This window comes from Cyrtonyx montezumae, unplaced genomic scaffold (assembly GCF_038088225.1).
Source record: "Cyrtonyx montezumae isolate F1298 unplaced genomic scaffold, pur_monq_1.0 scaffold_33, whole genome shotgun sequence".
In the NCBI taxonomy this organism is placed as follows: domain Eukaryota; kingdom Metazoa; phylum Chordata; class Aves; order Galliformes; family Odontophoridae; genus Cyrtonyx; species Cyrtonyx montezumae.
In genome coordinates, this window is record NW_027072038.1 from 529,330 (window position 1) to 556,289 (window position 26,960).

The 26,960-nt window shown below is 41.3% G+C and overlaps 1 protein-coding gene across 3 annotated transcripts in view; it reads right to left on the minus strand.

Annotated features, from left to right (window-relative positions):
- LRRTM4 (leucine rich repeat transmembrane neuronal 4) overlaps positions 1-26,890 on the minus strand; it is a 211,840-nt gene extending 184,950 nt beyond the window's left edge. Inside the window, exons 1-5 of one of the 3 annotated variants that reach the window (XM_065745055.1) lie at positions 26,773-26,890; positions 25,927-26,039; positions 15,816-16,093; positions 15,300-15,516; positions 11,691-13,237 (exon numbers count right to left, since the gene is read on the minus strand). In XM_065745055.1, the coding sequence (XP_065601127.1) occupies positions 11,691-13,237; positions 15,300-15,303 (1,551 nt within the window). In that variant the 5' untranslated portion in view covers positions 15,304-15,516; positions 15,816-16,093; positions 25,927-26,039; positions 26,773-26,890. Of the gene's footprint in view, positions 1-11,641; positions 13,238-15,299; positions 15,517-15,815; positions 16,094-25,926; positions 26,040-26,772 lie in introns of those variants that run through there. The other 2 variants (XM_065745056.1, XM_065745057.1) reach the window with 2 other exon arrangements.
- Between the last annotated feature and the right edge of the window lie 70 nt (positions 26,891-26,960).

Sequence of the window (26,960 nt, forward strand, 5' to 3'; positions counted from 1 at the left end):
AAGTAAGAGAATAACCTTGTTTCTGAAAGTTCCTTGATGTAGGAACATCTTCCCCCAACAGAATATGAATGATTTTCATTGCATCTGCAAGGCTAATGTAATTTCCAAAGAGTCCATTCAAACACTAGTGTTGTCCATTCAAGTTTTATGAGTCTACTTTTGTTAAAAACATCTTCAAGAACACCTAAGCTAGTTGCTTCATCATGTTGGCAGCCCATCACAAGTTAAGCTAAATGCATAGAAAGCTTTAAAAAAAATGTTGACATCAAACTTAGAATGTATAAACAAAATCTTAATGGGATGTTGGGTTACTGTATATGGTCAATAGCTCCCCAGAGGAAACCTTGATGACTTCTAGGTGAATGCAAATTTATTATACTTCTTTAGTGATGTATTTCATTTTCACTGCCACTAAGTTGAGGTTGGTATGACTGTTTCAAAAATAGGGGCCTTGCTATGGACTTCAGTGGGTGTCTGGTTCTCTGCTGTAGGTCTGTGCTCAATGCAGGATCAGGAACTAGAGGTGAGCAACTGGAGATCCGGTCAAGAACAGGGTCAAGGGAAGAGAAGAAGGAATTTTCATGTGATTTTTTGTGAGTTTTTTTTTCTTTTCGTAACCTCTCCTTGGTGAGCTGGATATTGCATTCAGCTATCCTGAGTGACATTTTAAATATCAGATCTTTCTTCCTCTCAGATGAGTTTAATCTCTTTGTGGAGAAAAGAACGATTTTAACAGCTGAGCAGCTATTTTTCACTGTGAAGGTTATTAACCTTTGGAACAAAGTACCAGAGAAGCAGAGCCCTCTTTAAGTCTTCAACTGACTTTTGTGGAGGCACTTTTTAGTCAAAATAAGCTACAGGATTTATAAGCACTGTGATTTCCTATATGGTTATTTTGGCCCTTGATATACAAGAAGGCAAAGCAAGTGGCCAACAGTCTCTTTAACCCTAATTTCTAAAAATCTATCAGTGTAAAATATTCCCTCTTCATTCTTCATTGGTCACGAACACAACATGCTAGGAATATCTTTCACTTATAACCAACATGGAAAATTCATGGAGCCAATATTAAATTTAGTCCCTGCCTGTTAACAGAAAAACAAAGAAGTTTGAACCATGTTTTTGAAAGCTAATATAATAAATGTTTGGGAGCTAATCATGAACAGAGAAAGCATAATCAGTGCCTTGGATTGACAAAGCTTCGTGCACACTGGGACTCAACATATTCAACAAATAAAGGGAGGCAAAGAGAACACCCATTGACTTTGTTTTTAAATACAAATTTCAAACAATTCCAAATTGCCAGTAGGTTGCTCCCTTTTCTGATTTGTGCAATTTGTGTTCCGAATGCAAAACCACACAAACTGCCTTCGTTCCCCTGTGCCACTTTGCGCATGACACTGATGTGGCTTTTGAAGCCAGAAGCCTAACCTATGATTTAGAAAGGGAAAAGAAATGGATCAGAAATTTACATTAAAATCATGCAATTGCACTGCACTGTAGAAAACTATCGGGACCAGGGTGAACCTGAGTACCTAGGAATAAATCTCCGTTGCATCTGAATATGGTATAGACATTTTAAAAGAACTAAATAGGCATGTGCTAATACCACACCAACACAAAGCAGACCACTTCAGACGGGCTTTTATAGCAGGAACAAACCAGACTCAGTGGGAGTCCCTTAAGGCTCTCGAAAACGCTTTTTTTCTTTCTTGCTAAAGCAGAAGCTCAAGCCCCAGCCCTGTTGTTAGCACCGTGTATGGAGAGAGTGAAAGGCAATCCTCTCCAGCTGACCTCCATGTAAGCAGATGGGAGGGCAAAGTCTACAAGAGGACAGGAGAAATTTTCAAAGATTTACAGACTGATTTAGTTGCTCAAATTCTAATGAAAGCCACTGTGACCTTGCTTGCTTTTTTTTTTCTTTTTCTTTTGACAGTCTGACAGTTTGCAATGCTCACACTATAAATTAAGGGAAGAGTTTAGAACAGTCCCCAGTTCTCGTGGCCTTCAGTGCTGGCTGGCTGGTTGGTCTTTGAATGCCAAATGCATGAGCATGGACATCCTCCAGTCTTGGAAGGTAAGGCTGAACGTGGAAACTCTCCCTCATATATTCTTGAATCTTATTTAGCTCTGAATCGTGTCGGTCAGTGTAACACACGTCTACCCCCAACGGTATTGAAGCTGAAAGGTTTATTTGTCTGATCAAGAAGGATCCAGAATGGTAGACAAAGATCTTGCCTGAGGTTCTTCCATGAATTAGAGCTATAAACAGAGAAAATTTCAGTGCACAGAGCTGCATTAAACAGGAGCAATGCATAATTGCATAATGGGGTTATGCATTATGCAGATTTTAGGATGTTCCCACTTAGATCGCTTCTACCTCATTCTTGCACACAGGGACAGAGTTTTCTCAAGCAGAGGAAGATCAAAAGCTGAGTAGATAGTTTAGCACAAATTCTTGGTCAACTACAGCATTTGTAGCTTTTCTTCCTTTTTAGTAGTAAATATGAGAAGGACTGTAAGTTGAATTTGTTACCAAATAATCAGTGATCTTATTTCAGTGTTCTGACTTTTGCCAGTTATCTATCACAGCATCTTCTCAGGTAAAGGCCTACCACATGGGGGACAACTATGTTAAGAACACAGAGACCTCTATTTCCACAAAATCTCTGGGCTATTACACATGGAAAAAGAACTAGAATGAAAATGTGTTAGTCTCAGGACTTGTTCTTTACATACATATGCTTGTGTCTACACACAGACACTGAACATCTGTCCTGACCATCAGTCCTTCTTAGTACACATTCTGTTAAATTAAATGGATAATGATGACCCAGAAAAATCTTTCTATAACGTGAAAAGCACATGTTGGTAATCCACTAGCCTTTAAGACTGACACTGTTGATTATTTTGGGACAATCAAACAATAGTAGAGAAATGGAGTCTGAATGAGAAAGAGTGTCAGAAGTACAGTCTGAACAATAGTGGGTTTTACCCATCATTCATACCAAATTACTGCAGAGAAGGGGGGGAGGGGGGGGAACTATTTATAACCTGTCAGTCTCAAGAAACCACAATTACGATGATTTAATTAACACATGGAGAAGCTTCAGGCAATCACATCGTTCTAAATTTAAGAAGTAGCACATTTCAGGCCCAAGATGATTTAGAACATTAACAAATGCTAGTTGAACCAGGGCAAGAATTTGATGGCCTTGTTGGTTCCCCTTAAAGCATCCATCACGGCAGAAAGATAATCCAAATGGATGTGTTAGTGAAAGATGAGAGCAGTGAAGAATCATCTGGGGTTTCAGAGGCCATCATGCAGAAGGAGAAGCTGGTTTTTAATGAGAACGGAGTTTGAAAATGAGCAAAAACACACAACTTGAGTCTATTCATCAAAGCCACAGTATGCATTAGAAAAGTTCGACAAAAAGTGGAGCTAGGAAGCATGAAAGTGCAAAGCACCAAGAGTGAGCCTGACCTCCCCGTAGGGAGCTTGTTCTCAGAGATAAATGGGTCCTCCACTGCCCCAATACACAGAAGGGGACTTTATTATGGGCACAGTGCAATCACAGGACAGTTTTTCCCTACACAAGACTGACATTTGGAGCTATTCAATGAACAGGATATTGCCAGAGGTTTCTTACAACTTGAATTTCAGACCTCACTGGGTGTGAGGCACATGCTGCCCAGAGCTGCTTGTGCCCCAACCCTTGAGGAGCCCAAGGCCATGGATGGGGTCCTGGGCAGCCTGAGCTGGTGGGGGGCAACCAGTTCATGGCAGGGGATGGAAGTGGATGATCTTTAAGGTCTCTTCCAAACCAAGCCATTTCACAATTCTATGAACTCATCTGAAAATAAACTGCTCCTCACGTCTCTATTTCCTCTTTCTATGCCAAACCTCTTTGAATTACACTGGGTCCTATTCTTCCTAGCAAGGACTACTCCCTTCACTATTTCCATATTAATAATTCCATGACTGACCTTGGGAATTGTCACAGCTGCTGCTCAGATACAAACAGCTGTAGTAATACTATCAGTACAATAAATTTACCTTCTTTCACTTTCTGTTATTGATTGCTTCTAAATTGTATTAAAATACAAGTAACACACAGGAAAAGCCTACTTCTTCCATACAAGAAGGGAAATATGGCAATATATTTGTTTACTAAGAACAACAACAATGAAACTTCTGCTTTAAAACTCTTTTTCATTGTCTGTTAAGGATTAAATATTTCTTTTACTGCAACATGGATTTATATCTGCATGCAATAGGAAGCACTACACACAGACCTAATGCTGAATGTTCCAAAAGATCTTTGTACACAACACGATTTCTAAGCTCTGCCTGTTACAATGAAGGACATGTCACATTCCCACAATAGATTTAATAGGCACTGAGTTTTAAAAAACGTATAATTTTTCTCCTGATATAACACTTCTGCGGTGCAGCTGCAGACATAAAATAGTGAATACTGCTACACAACAAAAGAATTTAGAAGTTTCAGTATCAAAATCAAGACTCATTTATTAATGTCAGTCTTCCCTATGTAGGTCTACACAGAACACATGCCTGTACAAGAGCACAACAGCAACACTGCACCTCTGATCATCAGCAAACCTATCATGCTATTTTCCCCCATAGGCTAATAGCAGAAAGACTATTTTTGCTTCTGTTTTTTCTGTATTTCAGAGGAAATCATACAATAGCAGTGACAGGGAAAGGAGAAGAATGGAACTGTAGCAGTGAGGAGCTGTTGCATAAGATTGCAATCTGGGTGATGCAGAAACTAGAAATTAAATTAGAATAAACAACTTATATGATGAGTTTCGAGATTTACAAATGAAAAAATACTATGTAAAAAAAAAAAAACTTTTTTTTTGCCACAAGGATTAAAAATAAAAAATGGGAAGTTCATGCATCCACACTGTGAAACAAGGATGGAGATTTTACTGTAGCAATATACTGTGGAGGTGAGAGATTTCAGCTGATCAGCATTTCCTAATCTTTATGGACTTTCTTGCTCTTCCAAGATTTCCATCCACTCACCCACAGCAGCTGGATGGCTGCTACATCTATAGGCAAGAACTTTCTACCTCCCTTCACTTCTGTATGGTTTTAAAAGGCAATGAGAAAACAAATCCATCAGGCCAAGAAGCCAATATTCCCGAAGTCACATCCTCCTGCACCATCCCTTACACAGTGTCACAGAATCATAGAATTTTTTGAGTGGGACCCTTAAAGGCCATCTGGTCCAACTCCTCTGCAATGAACAGGGATATCTACAGCTCGCTCAGATTGCTCAGAGCCTGGACCAGCCTGACCTTGAGTGTCTCCAGGGATGCCAAAGTCTCCAAGGACAGTGTCTCCTAGCTTCTAACAAAGTAGGCACATAGGCAACAACCCCCAGGAGATTCCTAGGAGTTGACTCAGTCGTCTTTTTTTCTTTATGTAAGACAGAGATGTACAAGCTTATTTGGCTGCACAACAGGCAGATGTGATAAAATCTGATTAGTGTCAAAAATGTTTACTGCTGCAGCCCATCTGCATTCAGTCCCCATATACTTGGCTTGCTATGGCCAGATACCAGGATGTTAGTGCTATGAACACAAATCACACAGGAATTTTTCATGTCAAAATGTTTACAATATGGAGAGCAAGACAGAGAGCTGCTCCACAGCTCTCACTAGATGTAGATCCATCTCAGTGGTTACTAACACACCTGCACAGTAGGTCACTTCTGGTACCATCAGACTGCTTCCAGATGTGGATGCATCCAGGAGCAAGAAGCAGAGCCAAGTGCACATCCCTCAACCAGCACTGACACTGTGTTGGACGGCATAAGTAAGGCTGCAATGTCAAGAACCAAGTCAGCACAGTTATTCTGGAGGGCAGCTCAAGGAATATTTCCAGCAGCAGGATGCTTACTAACAAGACTGTTCACCTCTTTTCAAGTGAGATTTTTTTGTGTGTGTGCGTGTATTTAAAAGAAGAAACAAATGAATGGGTTCGACAGATTTCTCCCTGTCTGCTAGCATTCTCCCTCCTGGCATGAGCTACATAATGGACTAAAATTGATTTTTTTTTCCCCTCCTTAAAATACTGGCAGCACATCACAGAGTTTGAGCAGAAGCAGAAGAAGGGGTGAGAGAAAAGGAGAGATTGAGAGGGTAAATTGCATCTGTCACAATTCCAGCCACACAGGAATCCTTCACAAGGCCTGGGCAATGATTATAAAAGAAATACAATTATTTTCTTCTCTTGCACAAAGCTTTTATAGTGCAGTTCCATCAGTCCTCACCGTGCATAACACAAACTGGTTTTCAGCATATGGCAAAATAAAGGGAAGAAGAGGAGACTGGGATGCCACTCGGTTGGATATGTCTGTCTGAATAGACTGCATCCTCTATGCAACTTCAGAGTCCTATCAATTAGCTGTCAGCCTCTGGATGGGACATAGCAGAACAAATGTAATGCTGGAACACAGGAAAGTTTCACGTCTAAGTGAAAATAAGAAGGTACAGGCTTAGCTTCCTCTGCCACTAATTTCTCACTTTCTCTCAGAGCAAGCTCTTGGCAGAACACACTTAGTAAGACCAGATCTCTGATCAGCTAATCTCCCAACCAGGCACCTGAATGAGGACTGAGTAAGACTTTCAGAAGTGCTCAGCATCTTCCTGCAGCTCCCTTTTCAAATTCACAACCAGAGTCTCAATTGCTGCTGATGCACAGCTGGCTGAGCTCTCCCGGAAATACAGCCAGGCATTGTGGTAATATCTTTGGGAACTCTCACGCTTTACAAGTGCTGAGCCCTGGAAAATCTGCCCCTATGCATTTATGACTACATTACTTAGTGCTTCTGTAGCACAGCCTTTGGCCTACTGACATTATCCCTGCAAATAATAGCAGTATATGGAAGACTGCAGGAGTTAAAATAGACTGATGCTAACAAACACACATTTCTACCTTTGGCTCTAGTTCTGAAGATATTTCCAAAATTTACCTCCTCCTCAAACCTCCCACTGGCCCTGTGCCTCAGAGGTTTCTGGTTTCTCCTCCAACCCACTTGTGACATATTCCTTTCAGAGACATTGCACGGAGGAAATGCACGATCACCTCAATCTTCGCCTAATTTCAACAACGGAGCTTATGACAAAGACTCCTTGCATCTCAAGCAGAAACTTAAGGTCCATTTCTAATCACAGAGAGGTCGAGAAAAAGGTGGAGGAAGAGACACAGCACCAAAGGATATGAGAAAACTGAATTAATATGGGCCATCCTACAGCTTTTCTAAATACAGTCACTGGAAAAACGACTGCAGCCTCTTCACCCCAAAAGTGAGGGCAGTAGGCTATGGAACCAACAACCACTGCTTCCCACTTGCCATTTTCTCCTCATTGCAATGCACTATCTGGAAAATTGCCATCTGTTGACATCACCCCAAACTGTGTAAAACTTAAGCCTCTGCCATCAGGTCCTTGCTAGATATTCTCTCTAAGAATATATGACCAAAGGGAATATTGGCACTGTTCTTCATAAATAAATAAAACCACATAGAAAAAGAAAAACGCAACCCATCATTCTGCCAAACTACTGAGGGATTTCTCTCTCTTGAGGCCACCATGTCCCATAAGCTCATGCTTAACCCCTGGACGTCCCTTCCAAAATGAGTTACAGACCCACAAAAATATTTGCAGAGCTGGAATCTTGGCCTAAGCAGCACTGAGGAAGAGGAAGCCATTTTGTTTTTTTTTTCCTTCTTGCATCTTGCTCCAAACAACACAGTATGATGTTTAATAAATATATGATAATCAACAGCAGTGTGTCAACATTTCCTTTTAAATTAGGCTCAAAAAGAGGAGGTCAAAAGTAGCCCAATATGTTTGCATATGTTATTTTCCTTTACCAATCTATTTCTTCCCACTGGCAATAGGGGAGCAAGCAGAATTCAAAGCAAACCTAATTTTGTGTGACTGATTTAGCAAGTATGAATACAAGTGACAACTGCCCTGGTTTTCACTCCAGTGAAAAATACAGGAGCATCACAGCAGAGACATTCTTATATGTGAACAGGTGGGCTTGTTTGTCAAACTCTGGGGTATGGTTAGACATGGAGACATGAAAGTGTAAAGAGCAACACTGCAGGGTCTGTGTCAATTGTCTCTCAAAGGGTTTCACATCAACTGTGCTGAGCTAACATGGAAAAGATGTTCACTTGGTTGGTTGGTTGGTGGTTGGTTGTTCAGCAACAGCCAGCCTGAGAAGCAGGAGAGGAAGAACCTAGCAGAAGGGAGGAAACATTTCTGAAGCAGTGTCCCTGCTCCCCACATAATGTGCTATCTGTGGATACTGTGTGCTACGTATGAAATATATTATTATAGCTTGGTTTATAAAATTGCCTTTTTTATGCTCCATGATCTTCAGCAAATGTACAAATAAGCATGACAGAGAGAGGGAAAAAGATGCACACGCACAAAGCAAATACCAAAATGAGATAGCAGCAGTTTGCTAACTGGATGGTGAGAGCCAAAAGCATAAGCATCCAGTTATTTTAGAAAGCTTTGCCAACCGACTAAATAGAATACCATGGGCCAGGTGTCAGTGATTATAATCCCACTGATGCCAAGAGAGTTGCTCCCATTTACAGCAAGCCTGACTTTGGCTCTGCCTCTGTAGTATGAGAAATATTTCATAAAGCATAGATTTAAAAGCAGCCTTGCAAAGTACCCCTGGCACCCACTGCTTGCAGATAACGACCCAACATAGGGCAGCTCCTGTACACCCACGTTGTGTTGGTGCAGCCAAGGCATCTCACTGAACTCAGAACAACCACCATCACCACTACCTACTCCCATGCACAGCTGCTGTGAAAAAAGAAACCTGCATGAATGCCTAAACATGTTGCTCCATGGAGAGCTGGTGGTTATGTACGAGAAGAGCTGGACACTTGAAAAGCAGATTCAGAGCTGTGAAAGTAATGGCTGTGCCACCACAACCCTAGGCCATGAGCTGGAACATCCATTATGTTATGGTTTTATCATATCAATGAATATCAATAATACAACAAAAATCATAAAACCATAACACATTATCACCAACTTCCAACAGAGGAATGCGCTCAGGAATATTCTTTCCCAGGTTAACACAGAATTAACCCATAACTAATTAACCCATTGACCCTTCACAGAAAAACACACAGGTTTTGGACACCCAGAAGGTGCTTAAAGGTGTGTGGGGGTTGATGTGCAAGAGCAGATGTTATGATGAAAAATATTTAATACAGTAAAATCAATAGAACCTTAAGGAATTGATGCTGATGATTGCTCTGCTTTCATTTTGATAACCAGGTACTCTTCTCCTTCTACACATTTCTGTTTTGGGGGAAACCTTGGCATAAGCCCAATAAATCAGCAAGTCAGACCAGCAGGAGGATGGGCCTGAGCTCTCTCCTGTCCAAAGCAATAGTTTTGGTAATAGTTTTCCCACAAGGAGGTGCACCTGGGTGAATTAACTATTGATAACAAAATATTCCATTTTTTTCCTCCCCCCCCCTACAACATTAAGCCTTTCCAATGCTGAAGATACTATAGGGATTTTTTTCTTACCATTCCTAAGTACTGCACAGTGCATATCTGTCCTTTCACAAGTGGAACCTTGTAGCTATGGAGACGAAGGATGTTAAATCCAAGCTGAAGATAGTATTTCAGTGGGGGCTTATGGCTGCTACATGTGTCTTCAGTGATCTGCTGCTTTCTGTCTCCTCTGTGCTAATAGCCAACGCATAATTAATACCTCGCAGATATAGAGCATACACTCTCTCAGTCCCAGCACTGCTGCATTCAGTAGAGGCTTCCTGATTTACACCACCACGAGGAACCCCAAGGATAATGGGATAAACAGATTCACTTCAGCAAACTTGTGAGCCAGCGTAACTTAACCTGAGCAGCAGCTGAATCAAGCTGCTATGGCACTGCGATAGCACCTGGATACCAGGTGAGCTGGGGTCCCCTTGTGTTTAAAGCTGTGTCTAACACTCAGCAGCAGCAGGAAGAAATTATGCCACACTGACCTTTGGATACCAGACCTGGTAGGTCTCTTTACCTATTTATTTATCTCCCATAATCCAAATTATTTCAATTTCAGCCTCCCAAACACCAGCAGATGTCTCCTTATCTTTTGTGCATTATAATTATGATCCAGATTTCCTTGCAGTGGTTTCATTACGTGCACTTTTGGATATGACATGGGGATTTAACTGTCTTCCAAACCATCTTTAAATCAAAATGTCCATACTGAAGCTAATGACACTAGAGTGGTGTTGAACTTGAACAGGAAGACACGACAGCCTTTCAGGTGAAATTAACGCTCCTTGTGACAGCCAAAGAAAATTCACAATAACTTTGTTAGCATCTATTTATTTCTGTTTTGTTTATTTCTGCTAACAGAACAGAAAAAGCCAAAGCACACATTCATTCCCATAATGCTGGTAGAAATGACAAGGGCATGACGGGTGCTTTTCTCTTTCTGAAAGCAACACTGCTCCAGACACAGTAACCCCAAATCATCTCTATTTTTACTTCCCCTTAGTTCTGCGGTCCGAACTCAGATAGTGATTTCAGGTGCCAAATACCAGACATCTTACAGAAGCCCTATTTTCCAAAAGTGCCAAACACCCAATTTTCAAAAATGGGGATCCAAGAATTGCAGCCTGCTGAGCACTGCTCAACTTTAATACACCTTTCAGACTACCTCGCTGCTCAAAATCTACCATAGTCTATTCAACTCATATAAAAAGATGTGAGTAAACATCAACAGGCACACTGACAGTGTATTCAGGTAGGACACCCACAACCAGGGATCCAAAATCCACCATGACCCCCTGATACTGCATCATGTGCAGAGTTAAGTAACAGGTACCAAAATGTAACCATGGAAATCTTCCTCATTAGAAATAAATAAGCAATTATATTCACAAGTAAAAACGTTTCTTACATACATATTAAATAGTGTCGATGACAATGCAGCAATGAAAAAATACAGTATTTTCTTGCCAAAGCTTAACAACGGAGAAAAGAAACAAGCTTGCCTGTTTTTATTTCCCACGTATCTACTACATCAAAAGAACCATAGATATTTCTGCTTATCCAGCAAAACAAGTAAATGCCCAACCCAAAGCTGAGCTGCAGTCCTGCTGCTCCCAGGTTTACCCTTTGAATCAGACAGGAAAAGCAGAAAAGCTCTGGCATTAGCACTAAACACATCAGAAAACCCCCAAGATGTGACATGGGGTCTGGAGTAGAGAGGATTCCATGCTTATTTTTGAAACAGAAAAGGCTCTTAAATTTCTCTGTCTCTAGCAGCACAGGAAAGATGGGCCTCTTGCTATGCCAATAATTAAATAGGTGAAAACGAGAGGAGGATAATGCACCTTTATTTTAGATGTTTACTTCACCTTAAATTAATTCTTTGTTAAGTCTGAATTGTTCAAAAATAATCACAATCACTCCCCTGATTGCTACAATTTAATGAGATAACCTTGCATGCTGAGCAAACCCCAAAGCAAAAAAAAAAAAATCCAAAAAAAACTCATTAATCTTTGTAGCATTTAGAGACACCTCAAGAGCTTCAAACATTTACCTCTCCTTCCCAGCAGCTGAAATGGTTTTAGGAGGATCATGGTTCATACCTCACATTCCCTGGAGCCAGAGATGGTATACGTGCAGGGCCCAGATCCATTAACGGATACATCCATGGTCTCAGAGTTTGTTGGCTTGTAGTCCACGTAATACTCCTGTAAAGGGGAGTTCATTTGCCTTTCAGACTCCCTGGCCTTTTTCCTGCGCCTCTTCATGAGCGAGTGCTGCTGGAGCTGCTTCATGCTGGCTGGATAGCGCTTCCATGACACGTAGATAACCAACAAAATCATGGCCACGGAAAGAAAGAGGGCCACACTCCCAGCAATGATTTTGTGAAAGGAAACGTGCTCGTACTCGGGTTCCACTGCAGGCGTTGGGAGGTCGGTGGAAGGGCTTGGCACAGCAGACGTTGGCTGATTGCTTTCAAGTTTGGAAACAGTAGGCTTAGGAATAAAGACAGGTCTCTGGGGGGTTTTGGGAGCCTGATACGACCTTTCAGTAACCACCACCTGGATTTCGGCACAGATATTGTATGTCTCCACAGCATCGCTCACTTTTTCACCCTGGATTTGTTTCGGGCCTGCACATATCATAGTGCTTTCTTTATTTCCCTTGAAATTCTTAAGCCAAGTGAACAGAGGGCAAATGCTTCGAGTACATTCCCACATATTTCCGGATAGAGTGATGGAGATGAGCGAGATCCACGTATTGATGGTCTCCTGAGAGATGTTGGTGAGTTTGTTGGAATCCAGGTTTAGCTTTTGCAGGTTGGGGAGGCACTGGAACGTCCCGGGCTCGATCCCTGTAATGTCATTTCCTGATAAATCCAAATTGTGCAAGGAACTCCAAGTCCATGTTAACCCTTGGCTGATAGACCGGATCCTATTCCACTGCAAGTAAATAGAGCGAAGGTTGAAGAGGCGTGGGAAGTGGGCAAAATTGATCTTAGAAAACTGGTTGTGCTCCAAATGGAGCTCTGTCAACTTCAAAAGGCCAGCGAAAGCATTACGGGATAAGCTCCGCAGGCGGTTGTAGCCTAAATCCAGAAAGTCGAGGTTACGGCAATCTTGGAAAACTCGGATGGGCACGGTCTTGAGTGAGTTAGACCTCAAGTGCAAGATCAAGAGTTTACGAAGGCCCTTAAACTGCTCAGACTGCAGCACCTGCAACTTGTTGTACGAGAGGTCCAGGTTGCGGAGGTTGGGGACTGGGTGAAACGTTTTGTTGTGCAGATAAGTAATTTTGTTGGAGCTCAAAATTAATTCCTTCAACCTGCGGATCCCCTGAAATGCCTCCTCATCCACGGAGTTGATGTAATTATGGTCAAGATAAAGCCATATGAGCTGATTCAGGCCCGCAAACTGATTTGATTTAAGCTTCTGAATGCTGTTGTACCGCAACGATAAGCCTTGAGACCCTCCAGAAATATTCTGAGGGATGTCTCTGAACGCGTGAGATTCGCAGTACACAATCTTGCCATCGCATCTGCAGTTCTTGGGGCAAGCTCGCTGAGCCCCCGCAAGCGTAACAAACAGCACCACAGGAAGTAGCACTAACACCACACTCAAGCCCCTCAGCTGCTTAATTAACTGGAAACCTACAATATTAAAAGAGAAAATAAACGTGCGTTGTAAAGCTACCGAAACGAATCGCCAACAGGTTACTAACATCAACAGGGTTTCTGATACAGCGTTAGCGAAGCGGTGGGTTTTGAAGGCAACCTGTTTGTGTCCTGGCTTGCACTACTGGTTGTATAAATGTCTGCTCTTCGAGTTGCTGGCTTGCCATCTCTCCTACCTGCACCATCACCAGCACTACTCTCATTATTCAATTACTTGTGTGTGATTTATGAGCCCTCAGAAGGACCACGAGCCCGTTCTCTATTCGCTGTTCTCCTGTACATCATCTCTCAGGGCTACTGGTATATCCTTATGACTAGATGCTAGGGTTTTAACAATAAACATATTTGTCAAGTCACTGTGCTGAATGCTCCATAGTTCTGGGAAGGAAATGAGCCAAAGCTGCTGGTATTTACGTGGTGCTAAATATGCTCCCTGATAAAAGCGACTGCAAGTTCAGTTCCTCCAAAAATTACCGCAGAAAGTGAGATATCTACTTACTGTAAAGTTTGATCCACCTTTAATGCATGCATTTGCTGTTAAATTAAAAATGATAGGCTTTACTTTTTGCACTAAGTGATTTTATTTGAGAGTAGGTTTCACTTGCTCATTATTTTCCACGTACCTTCAACATATAGAGATGCACAGAAACAAAGTTCATTCATATAGGGAGGTATACTATAAAATGTAAGCATGGGACCTGAGTAACAAGATAATGTTGGAGATATGTACTTAAAATGAGTCACAGCCTCAACACTTATTGACTTAAAGTTACCTACATGTAGGGATGAATACCTAAGCACTTGCTATTTCTGGTAAACATTTATTGCATATCCTCTGTGAAAATATAACATAGAAACTCTGAGATATAAGCACTGCCTTTAAAGCACCAATACATCCCAAGTTTAAAGGGGAATTTCTGTATTCCAGCTACCTCCTCTTTTCCCCAACCCTACTGATTTTAAGATTCTGCATTTCAGATGTCAAAATTCTCATGTAGCACCAATACTGTTGCATGGCCACAGTGATATTTTCCACATTCTTTGAATAATTATGGAAGGGGCTGCATGGGGCTGTCAGAACCCCCAGCACATATAAATGCTCTCCTCAGCCTGCAGTGATTTTAGGACTGATGCCTCTGTGTCCAGAGTTGCAATCTTGCTAGGAATTAAGATGCATTCTTCCAATAGGAAGCATTCTAAGGGCCGGTATCTCTTTGATAAATAATCACCTCATTATTTGTCACCTCCACAAAACCACTTTTGTGCTGCAGTTATTTCATCTGCTTTTAAACCAAAGGGGCAATCTACGAAATAATTCCTCATCTAAAATGCTCCTGACTATGCATCTCTGCCTTTCACTTTCAGGTTAGATTTTTAATTTAAATCCTCTTTTTTTTTTTTGCTACTGCCTATGTGTCAGCAGCAGCTAGCTAGAAATATGTTCTTGCTCTTACAGACTTGGGGGCTGGGGTGAGGGGGAAAGGAGGGAGGGAAATAAACCTGTCACACTTGAAAAATAAGACTGGCAAATGACTGTTGGAAATCCAGCAGCAGTATTAGGGGGTATCTGTTCTAGAACCAAGAATCCTTTCCCTTTGGCTTCTAACCTAACCACAAAGTGTTAACAGTCCATTCTGACAGCCCGAATAATGCCACTACAGGCTCATCGAATAGGAATAGAAACCCAGAAGAAATGTGCAGGCTGCCTCATGCAAGCATGTACCTCTGTGCATCGTGTGTGCAGGTGTGTGGGTGGCTGGACAGACAGGAACGTACTCCCTACACCCCTTCACCCCATGCATGCATGCACACATTAATTACATATGAAACCACTGCAGGAGGAAAGATGTGTGTGGGGGGGGGGGGGGGGGTGAAAGCACGATCTAAAAATACAATAGCAAATACAGTGAGTCACCTGGCACAGGAATGCACTGCTGGTTAGGCTGTTTTTCCCACCCGAACAGCTAATAATCTGCCTGAAAAAATATGCCATACAGCTGCAGCTGTGCTAACAAACAAGCAAGAAAAGTTCACTTACCCATCCTTTTGTCACCAACGAACGTCCTCCTTTTCCTCTCACCAGCTGTTTTCTTCTCTCTCTCCCTCTTTTTGCTTTTTTCTTTTTCTTTCCCTTTGCCTCTCCTTTTTGAAACTGCTCTCTTTTCCTTAAACCATCAGAATCTTCATGTCACAGCGTGGCTGCCGCTCGCATCACCGCCATCCAGTGTGCACGCCAGAGCCCCACACAAAGTTCCCTAGAGAGGACAAGCAAGAATTTTGGGGATGAGGAAGGGAAAGGAGAGGGAAGGGGCTGGGGGTGGGGAAGACAGGACGAAGGACGGGTGGTGGGGGGGGAGTCGGCTGGGGGGGGGAGAAGGGGGGTAGGGAGGGACTCTAAGCTCTGAGAGCCATTGTGTAAGTCATCAGAGAACCATCAGCATTAAGTGGCAATCTGCAAGGGAAAGCTACAGCACGCGGCGAAGGTGAAGCAACTTCTCTGGAAGAAGTGAAAAAAATAAAATGAAATAAAATAAAATAAAAGCTTTGCCGGTACCTAGCATCTCTCATTCTGCTGCCTTTTGCCATTCCCAGACACAGCAATCCATCTCCAGCTCCCAGCTCCTGAAGCAGGCAGGCCTCCCGTGCTGTGTAACCCCCCAGTTAAAGGCTGCGCAGGATGGCTTTATCCATTTAGCTGGTCAGGTTTAAAGTGTTTTGTAGCTGTGCTGAGAGGCAGCTCCTGTCTAATTCAGAAGGCTTTCCAGAGAGTGATGATGCTTTGGAGCTTGTTGGTGCTAATGTTCTAGTTTGTGATACACTGAGTGCCCTCCACTGGAGAAAACAGATCACACATTAAAGGCATGAACAAGTGCTCCTGTCATTGCTATGCAGACTTTCTTCCTTCAGAAAAGAAAATTAAAGATACAGCATTGCCTCGCTTACCACCATCCCTCCCCAGACCCCTCTGCCTTCCCTTGATTATTCAGTGTTTATGGGGTAGATTTTCTCATAGCAGTCGTATAACACTGAAAAAACAACACCTGGTCCCTGTGTATTTGATATCAGATCTCTTTCTAATCCACCTGACCTGGATATTTATTTTTCTTCAGCACACTCCACGCTAATTTTATTTTCCTGCATTCCCTAGGTGAGCTCAGGGAAAGGGATGTCTGCAAATTCAAAGTGAAAGTCATGTTGAGGGTGGAGGGAGGGGTGCAGGGGGGAGACAGGACGGACAGGAAATGCACGAAGTAATCATCCACATATAAGGAATTCCATTACACACATCAAATCCAATTGTAAACACACAGAAAACAGCGTGGTTTCCCTTTTTTAAGTGTTGGGTTATTGCTTGTTTTTTATCAGCAACGATGAACAAAGCAATAACTTTGAGAACGTAAAGCTGACGGTGCTTTTCTCTCCTCAATTCTTCCCCCCCTTGGCCTCCCCCTCCTCCCAGGCAGCTACGTCTCAGGATGTCAGGAGGCTTCAGCCCTGTGCTGGGATCCAGGACGTGATGCTTCTGCTGTGCTTCACCTTCTGCTATTTGTCTGGCAGGTTCACCTGGGGCTGGAATCAATTCTCCCTCAGCCAAAGGGACCTGGAGCCGGTGCAGAACCACGCAGAGTGCTTTCACCTGCTGCTGTTTGGCCCCATTAACCACAAGCAGCAAACAGACCTCCCAGTGGATGCCCATGCAAATACTGATTTGACTTTTGGAGTTTCAAAGCCATCTCATAGGGCAGTACTGTAGTGTCCCCTAATGCTTTTCACCTGGGTTATAACAACAGAAAACTGTCATTCATCACAGAATGGGTCCGTGGATTCCTAAAGCTGCACTGTCTGCCCAGCTTCTCCCCTCTCCCTGTGCTACACAGACAACAGGTATTTTAAAAGCAATTCCCAGCCCAAATCTTTTCTTTAGATGATAATATGGTCAAAGTGTTTGTTGTTGATTTTCAGTACTTGATTCTACGTTATTCCTTTTTTCTTAAGTGTTTTTCAAGTATCGCCCCCATACGATTTAACAGCTCTGCCCAGCATTTTACAGCCCATTCCACTTGAGGTTTCTGCCTCCATCCAGCAGTTGCTACACACCAATACAACAGAAATGAAAACTGCACAGAAGTCCACGCTGCTTCATTTCTGTTTAAAAACAAAGAAACACATAAAAACATCCCTAGAAGCCAACTTCCCCCTCTCCCATACCTCTATCCAGACTGCAACCTCTATGTGTCAGAGACAAATTTGCAGAAGGAAAATACAATTAATCACTATTTTTACTCTGAATGGGCTAGCAATACTCACTCCTTCCTCAAAAAAGATTCAGTGCTTAATTACCATAAATGATGTTGAAAGTACTTCTTCCATGTCTGTATCAGCTACGTCTGCATTAGTCAGTACCATTTTAGCTAGCATTCATATTTATTCATGATACAATTTCCCAATAAAGGTAAAAGCTGAAGTGTGCAGCTATTATACCTTGTGTTGATAGTTCTCCAGGAAGAGTCCATTTGAAACTCTGCCAGATCTCAGAATGAACCGAGCAGAGTGATGTCTACAGACACCATACAGATTTGCAGGGGATGTCTTTCCCTGGATTCCTGGATCCTTTGATCCTACATGAGCTGAAGCAGCATTGCCATAAGCTGTCCAGCTGCTACACACTCACTGAGACTCCAAAAAATCCCATTTCTACTAAAAAAGTTTGTAAGATTTTTACTTTCACGAAAATCTTCTGATGCCATAACTGAAAATACCATGCATGCTAAAGCAGAAATCTTTGGCACTGTATCTTACTGAGCAAGCTTTCACTCAAAAGCATAGGTATTTTGTTTTTCAGTCAGGATGGTGGGTTTTCTTTGTTTCCTTGTTTCTTTTATTATATTATCTTCTGAACCCCTTCCCACCCACTCCCTCCCTCCCATAAAATTGACAAAGAAGGAAAAAACAGGAAATCTGCAATCAATCTAACAGGTAAAAAATAAAAAAATAAAAATAAAAATTTCAAAAAGCTCACAGAGTAAAGGAAGATGAATACGACTGTTTGTGGTTTCGTTCCATTTCTTTAGAGTGGTGAGTGGAATGAGACACACACAGCTCAGAGAAACCTGAAATGTTCTAAGTGCTTGGCTGAACCTCATCCAGCTGGCGTGGTTTCCTGCCACCTGACCACAACTTACCTAGATAAATTATCCACACTAATAAGTTTGTGTGCTATGGGATCTATAGTTTCTCCTCCATGATAATGAACCTCCATTTGTCTAGTTACGTTTCTGATCAATACTAACAGCTGTAATTTTATATACGTATTTGTCAGGTATGCTTAGATTGTTGGCCTTGAGCCGTTCAGCTTTCCATTTTGTTTCCAGGCACAAGTGCTTAACAACAAACAATTAATGATCTTCATATGGTGCACCAACATTCCCAAGTGTACCAACACCAACAGCTCTCAGCACTTGTCAATAAGAGGAGCTCCCAGCTATGCTCTCCTATAGAGCTAGCTGTCCAGTCCACAGGAATATACAGCCCTGAATAAGTTTTCCTAGTAGTATGAGCTGCAGAATGACTGCAGGAAGGAAGGGAGCTAATTCTCTTTGGTCAATTTCTTCTTTTCTATGTACGGAGACCTGTAAGGTGTACACTGTTACTGCACAATAAAAGGACACAAGAAGAATAAACAAACCTAAGAGGCGTTTTGGCCTGTCCACGCATTGCCAGATCCAAGTTTACAAAGCTCAGGCAGCAAATGGTATTTTTTATTTCCCCTTGATCTACTGAGCCACTCAGTTACATCCAAGATGCATTTTCAAAGCTTTACGAATCATTTAGACTTCTCAGACAGATTTACAGATTTCGGGCACAAAAAGAACAATTACAGTCATCCAGTCTGGCCTTCTATAAAATTGAAGATGAGAACATGCCCCAAATTTCTGCTGTTTAAGTATTTAAGAGCCAGGCTGGAGCCTATACTACCCCACACTTTAGATGCCTTAAAGGCTTTTTTCAAACCAGCATTCTCACAGGCATATATCATATTCACTTCTTCTTCATCTAATTAAAGCCTTATTTAATTATTTTTTTTCTCAGGCATCTAACAAGTATTTTTATTCATAAATTTATCTGATTAATGACAAATGTCTAATCTCAGCATTAATTGTTTTTGAAGCAGTCAATAGCCTTAGGAAACCCAATCCAAAAATAAACATCGAGCCCAACAGTGTAGAAATGTCATACTCTAACATTAATTAGAACACAACTCCTCCTCAAAGGAAGTCATGCTTTTGTACCCAAATGCCAATTCCTGTTTGTGCTTCTAACTGTTCACAGGATCACATATCAGATTGGAATTTGCAGGCAGAATGATGACACCAGATACTGAAGATGCTCACTGCTATCAAAATTTGGGTGACTGAAAAGGAAGGATGGTTGGAACTACGACAGTTTGACCACCATCCATGGTAGGGGGATATGCAGTCCACTGTAGAAAACAGAAAATAAAATGTTGACAGTGTTTTCTAACAGTGGGTAGAAGCCTGTCCTTGGCAGATAGCAGGAAACTGGAATGTGAAACTTTAATACTGGGGCAAAGTTCAGAAAAGAAAAGGAACTGAGACAGATGGACATCCTCAACTCCTTCTTTAGAGTAACCATCACAACGACTTATCATGCTGTAAAACCTTGGCTAGATGAAACATCCTCCCCACTGGAGCACTCAGTATCAGTGCATTCTGGTGAGTAGTGTGTGGTTTTGACTTCAGTTGACCTTTGGTTAAATTTCATTTGAGTTACAAAAGTTGTTTGGTTGTTTATTTGCTTTTGTGTGTGTGTTTTTTTTTAAGCTCATGTATCCTATAAAAGCCTTGTTGTGCCACCACCACTCTTCTTCTCAAAATGGTGTATACACAAGCGACACACAGCGGAGGTCAGAAGCAAAGCTAAGTAGGTTTTCCCTTCCAGCTCTCCTCCAGTGAAACAGGAATGCACACTGAATTGAAAAGACAGTTTCCTAGTGAAAATATTCTTCAGGGGTATATCTGATACCTTTTCTTATAAAAAAAAATAATAATAATAAAAAAACTATCAAAACCAAACGAACAAATTTACAGTTAACTCACAAAAAAAAATATCTAGTTTTGAAAAAACAATTCCTACCTTGGTTGGAAAATACCCACATCCCCAGATGCCGAGCACAGAATTTTGCAAACACGATGAAGTTCTCTTTCATTTAAGCACTTTGTTGTACACTGCTTTTAAAACTAGCCAGGTTTTGATTTTTCAGACATAACATTTCCTGAGTATGATCATCAGAAAACAGTCTACGTTTTAAGTTTTAAAAAGGGAAAGGAAAAAGAAATTATTTTTTTAAATATATTCCCCATTAACTGCCTATGATTGACAGCAAATCACTGTTTTTATTGCAATACCTCTATAATTTAGGTATAAGAAGCCAGGAATAATCCTACCTGTGAAAATCAACTTTTAATCACATTTCTCTATTTCTTCATAATATATTGCAACACTCTGTTAAGCACACTAAGATTTCCTCTACAGTTTCTCATAACTGCAGCCAATTGAGCAAAATTAAACTGCTCTGAGGATTAACCAGATAAGATATTCAGTGGGAAAAGAAAACAGCAGTGTCAGTGGAAGGGAGGAACACGCAGATACAAAGCTCTTGTCTACTAAAGACAACACCAAAGCATTGGTCAATGCCTGGGTAACCCACTGAAGCATGTTTGTTGGACCACTCTTGTCATGCAGCTGGAGTTTGGCAGACATTTGAGTGAGCACTGAAGTCAGAGTTTCATTCCAGCTTTTAAAAAGGGTTTCATTAAAACAGATAGGATTTAAATAAACGAATTCATCCCAAAGGACATCTGGACATCTGTTAGTACCGAAGTAAATTTCTGTTTAGCTAAATCCTGAGGCTTTATCTATCAGATGGATAATCTTCAGCATTTATATTCACTCACCGTTCCCATTCTTCCTTCATTTGGCACCTGCCAATCTTGTCTATACATTCTGGAAAGAGCCCTGCCCATCTACAGAGATGGGACTGTGAGACAGAGTAATGGTCCAAATCCCTGAAGGCATCTGACCTTCTAAAGCCCGTGAAAGTGTCAGAAAGTCCAAAGGACTTTTTAAATGTGAGCATATCCCTGAGAGGTGACTCGGATCAAGCCTGGAGCAGCTACTGCAGAAGCCACCAACCTCTCCCAGTCTGATATATTGGTCAGGGAAGCACCAAATAACTGTATCTCAAAGGTACCTAAAAACCCATAACCTTTGTTAGTAAAACATTTCCCCACTTAGATGCCACTTACTAAATCCAAGATGAGACTAAAGCATGTAATAATATGCCCTTTACCCACATTTCATTTCTCCTTTCCACAGTGACTGTGTTTAAGGTCATCATTTCTGTTGAAAACGATCCTTGAGTTAGTTAATTGAATAAGAGTAATTCAGATCTGGAAATTGTTAATAAATTTGGAGTCCTACAATTTGTTTAATCTTTGGAATCATCAAGAGGCGAAGAAGTCACTTGCCTTTATCTCTGATATTAATAAAGATGGAAACATCCAGGTTTTGCAATACTAGGTTGCTGCATTAATGTATGTATGTAATGTATGGTCATTTTCATGTTCCAAAAGTAGGAAAATGTTTCAGAGTGGAAAATGAGAGGGTTGGCATTCAGGAACAGAAGCAGTGACAATTTTTAAATGAAAACAAGATTTACTAAACACGTCCATACCACTCTAACCGAGCCCATTTTATGTTCTAGGGACCTTGTTTTCTTCGCCCTATGGATTTTTCAGAGGGAAGTTTTTGCTCCTTTGTTTCAATGGGGTGAAAAAGGAGGGCTGAAACTTTGTAAATACAGAGACTTGATCGATTAACACAGCCCACCAGAGAAAAACTTTAATAAAAAATGGAGGGGTGCAATGAGAGAGGGACCTTCTGACTGCAAGTGCAAAGCCTTTGAGTCATCTGTGCACTCCAAACAAGACTTCTTCACAATTACCTTATCAGTCTCAGAGTCTACTCTGCTTCCTTGAAGTCTAAATTAATCTGCAGATTTTCTTTCTGATGACTTAATACATATATATTTTTAATGTAATTGAATGAAGTCATTTATCATCTGTGGAATAAACATCTCAGCAAGACTTTTTATTGCAACCTGAATAAACTTCCATTCTTTGTCTAGTGTTGTGCATTTTGTTTCTACGCTCAGTCTAAAAATGAGTTTCCTCTATGGGAACACTACTTCAGGAAGTTTATAAAGGGTTAATACAGTATTACTACGTGTTAATATGCTTGTAATTGGCAGTTGCAGTCTTACATATGATTTATAATGATGCTTTAACCATCTCTAACACCTACAAACCATGCATGCAATTGCTATTAAGCATTTGTTAGCCCTGCATAAATTACATTCAACTATAGTCTTAATATGAAATACGATCAGTTTCCCTCTAAAGGTGTAATTTTCATTCTACATTTCTCTTCTATACACAGCAGAAAGTGCTTAAGCACAGCAAAGTGCTTTTGTGTAGCAAAGAGGAAACTTTCAACACAATCAATCTGAAGAAGTGCCAATTCCAAGAAACCACTCAAAGACAAGAGAGGGGGTTGGGAAAGCTGGAGATAAGGAAAGAGGCTTCTAGGTAATCTCTCTGTAGTTTTCCTAATCCTAAGAAGAGACTAAGGAAATACCATGTGGTTATTTTTTGTCATCTTCTTATATTTAAAAAGTGCTAAATTAGCAATGTATGTATATATATATATGTGTGTGTGTGTGTGTGTTGTTCTCCAACTGGAAGCATCACAACTAGCTAGCTGCAAATAAACTTCTATATTGTCTACACACATTTACACACATTCTTTATTTCAGGAAACGAGAGCTTGTAAGACCATTTCATCTCCAAAAGCTGGTGAAGAGGTCAATGAGACCATTTACAGTAGTGCCAGTTGTGATGGTGCTTTTGCAACGCATGCATTTGTCCTGTAGACTCTGAAGGAGGATGGCCAACTAATTTCCATACTGAGCATCACACTGTCACTAGTCAACCCTATCTGGAATTGGAGCAGCCTGGACTCAAACCAATGACCTCCTATGAAAGGCTGTGTCAATGCAATCCCCAAGTGCTACTGAGGCATTGAGAGATTTAATTAAAATAACACGAATAAGAGACTATTCCAGCTGGATAATTATTCAACACAGGACTGACTATGCGCTTCATTAAGAGATTGTTACTGGGACAAGTCATGTCCGTATTACTGGGAATTGCAACTTTAAGCAAATTTCTTCCCAGCTATTTGCTGATTCAATGTGAAGAAGTGCTCTTATCCCTGAAAAGATTCTGAAACTGCCCACAGCTTGAAGGGAGCCCCATTCAACATTTTGAGCCCAAGAAGATAACTGGATGAAAGATCTTGTCATGGATGCACCACATATGGTTGATGGTTGGACTAGATGATCTTGTAGGTCCTTTCCAACCTTATGAACCTATGAACCTATAAACATACTTCCAGATACACAAAACATTTCAGATATAATAAAACATCTATGTTTCCCAGCAGAGAGGATCAAGGAAAAGTTTTGTTCACACTCTCAGTATGAAACATCATTGCAAAAAAGCCTGCTCAAACAAGACCTTGCACAGACATTTGGGATCTTCTTGTCTTCCTGTAATGTCACAAGCTTTACCTTATTCTGTCCCAGCTACACCACTACTCCACCACACTCTTAATATCATCTCCAGTTGAAGTTATCGACACTTGCAATTCCCCTGTCTGAATTTCATGTAAATAGCTTCAAATATCTTCTCTTAAAATGAGCTTGCAAATTCTAGAGGCTAAAAACGCGTACAAGTTCTCTAAGCTGTTCTGGCACGTTTTGAATGAGACAGATGTGTTCACATTTGAAGTGCACTAGGTACACAGATGAAAAGGAGTCTTTGTATATGTAAATGGGTGTATGTATTTCATGAACTAGACTGTGCATCAGATTTTACTTAACATGCTTTTGTACGGTGCCACTGAAATGAGAATGACTGCAGACATCTGTATAAAATTAATTAGCAAGTCTTTCAAAACATGACTTCTTTTGAGGTACTTTCCAAGCAAAAACAGTAATTATGGAGGCACAATTTAATGTATTTTAAGACATCTATATTGAGTTTTGAAACGTATCTGAAAATGAGTGGCATTTAAGAACACGACAGAAATTGGACCACACCTTCCTGAATTATTTTAAGAGTGTCCTAGAAAATGGTGTTGGGATGGGCACAGTAGAAGGTGCAGGAGGACAGAGACAGACAGAGGGGGGGCGTGAATTGAATCCATTCCAATCCAGTCCAGTCCAACCCAATCCAACCCAATCCAATCCAATCCAAATCTGCTTCCTCAATTTCTGACCCACAGAGACTCCTGAATCTTCTGGATTCTGGTGCTATAAAGAGTTGTCACAATCCAGTAGGGTAACACCTGGTCTCTCTAGAGGCATGCTAGCACAGTTAAACTGATTTAAATGAGCAAATAAAAACCAAGCATGTTCTTTGCTCATGACTTTGTAACTAGTAAAACTTTCTCAAAACAGACCAGGTTATAAAGACACACAAGAAACGATGACATCTTGTTTCTCTAATTGTACAGTAGCTAGCATAATGGGCTAGCATTGTATCATTGCCTCATTAATGCATTTCAACTCATAGTGGGCATTTTTTTGAGATTATGTCTTCCATACGGAGACACATGAACCAACCAAAAATAACCATCAAATCACAGGATTAAATGCTATGAACTCAGGGAAGACTTTTAGGGAAATGAGAATATGTTTCACTACATCATCTTGGACACAATCACCTTAATGGGATGAGGTTCAATAAGACCAAGTGCCGGGTCCTGCACTTTGGCCACAATAACCCCATGCAATGCTATAGGCTTGGGGCAGAATGGCTTGAAGAATGTAGAGAGGAAAAGGACCTGGGGGTGTTGGTTGATGCTCGGCTCAACATGAGCCGGCAGTGTGCACAGGTGGCTAAGAAGGCCAACAGCATCCTGGCCTGTATTAGAAATAGTGTAGCCAGCAGGAGCAGGGAGGTGATCATCCCCCTGTACTCAGCTCTGGTGCGGCCGCACCTCGAGTACTGTGTTCAGTTTTGGGCCCCTCACTACAAGAAGGACATTGAGGCCCTGGAGCGTGTTCAGAGAAGGGCAACAAAACTGGTGAGGGGCCTGGAGCACAAGTCTTATGAGGAGCGGCTGAGGGAGCTGGGATTGTTTAGTCTGGAGAAGAGGAGGCTCAGAGGAGACCTTATAGCACTCTACCACTTCCTGAAGGGGGGTTGTGGTGAGGAGGGGGTAGGCCTCTTCTCCCTGATAAGTAATGACAGGACGAGAGGGAATGGCCACAAGTTGCGCCAGGGAAGATTTAGATTAGACCTCAGGAAGCATTTCTTTTCTGAAAGAGTGGTCAGGCACTGGAATGGCCTGCCTAGGGAGGTGGTTGAGGCACCATCCCTAGCGCTGTTCAAGAAGCGTTTAGATGAGGTGCTTAAGGACTTAATTTAGTAGTTGGGTAGAGATAGTGATAGGAGGATGGTTGGACTAGATGATCTTATAGGTCCTTTCCAACCTTATGAACTTATGAACTTATGAACTTTTGTTAACAATCAGTTCCAGAGTAATGATTCAGTGATAAAGTTTACTTCAAGTCAATTTCTCTTTGATGCATTCACTTCACTTCTTTTAATCTGGTCTCATTTCACAATAGCTGAAATAGATATATGAATCAGAAATCATATTCTGCAATTAAAGCTAGCATGCATCTTTGTTTCAAGGGCTACTGAATTCAGACCTTGGGTTTTTCTTTCCCCCTCTCTCCCCACTGCTAGTAAACTATGAATAAATTAGCAATTAGAGTGTAATGGCTGGAGCAGGTTCATTAATATACTGCCATCCTGTGCAGAGGTACAGCTTCTGACATTGAGACTCTAATGTCCTGTGAATTATTGATGGAAAAGTATACATCCAAGTTCTCATCCTCAGCTCTTCACATGCTAAGCATTTAATTGTCAACAATTCATGACCACTGCCAGTTGGCTGGCACATTAAAAACAGTGCTAAATAAAACCATTTCTGGATTCCTGAATGTTCTTCTAACCTGGTCCCAGCTTGTCTATTTTTGTACACTAAATACAATTAGCAAAACTGTTTCCCTAGTTGTATGTGTGGTGCCATACTCACAACTAAGAAAGCAGACAACTTACCAGTAAACAAAGGCACAGGGTTATAGAGGCAATGAACATAGGAAATGTCATTGTGGGATGGCTGCTTACAAAGTCTGTGTTACCTCTACTATCACAAATACAATCAGGCTGGACACAGCTGAAATAGTCTGATATAGCTCCAATGCTTTGAACAGGAAGGGTTTCCCTTTCCCACATCAATTGCTCTATGAAAGGAAACTAAGCAACTGGAACTTCAAGGGTAAATCAGATACATACCTTAGTGCTTTTGTACAATTCTATCAGGCAGCCTTTTCAGCACAGAAGAAGCTCACTCTGTAAATCAGGACCAGAGCTCTTCGTAGGACACTCTCACATTAAAGGATGGGTTTTCCAACGAGCAGTACCCAAAGTTGGAACCTGAAACTTAAAAGAGAAAGCTCTCAGCACTTCAAATGATAACAGGT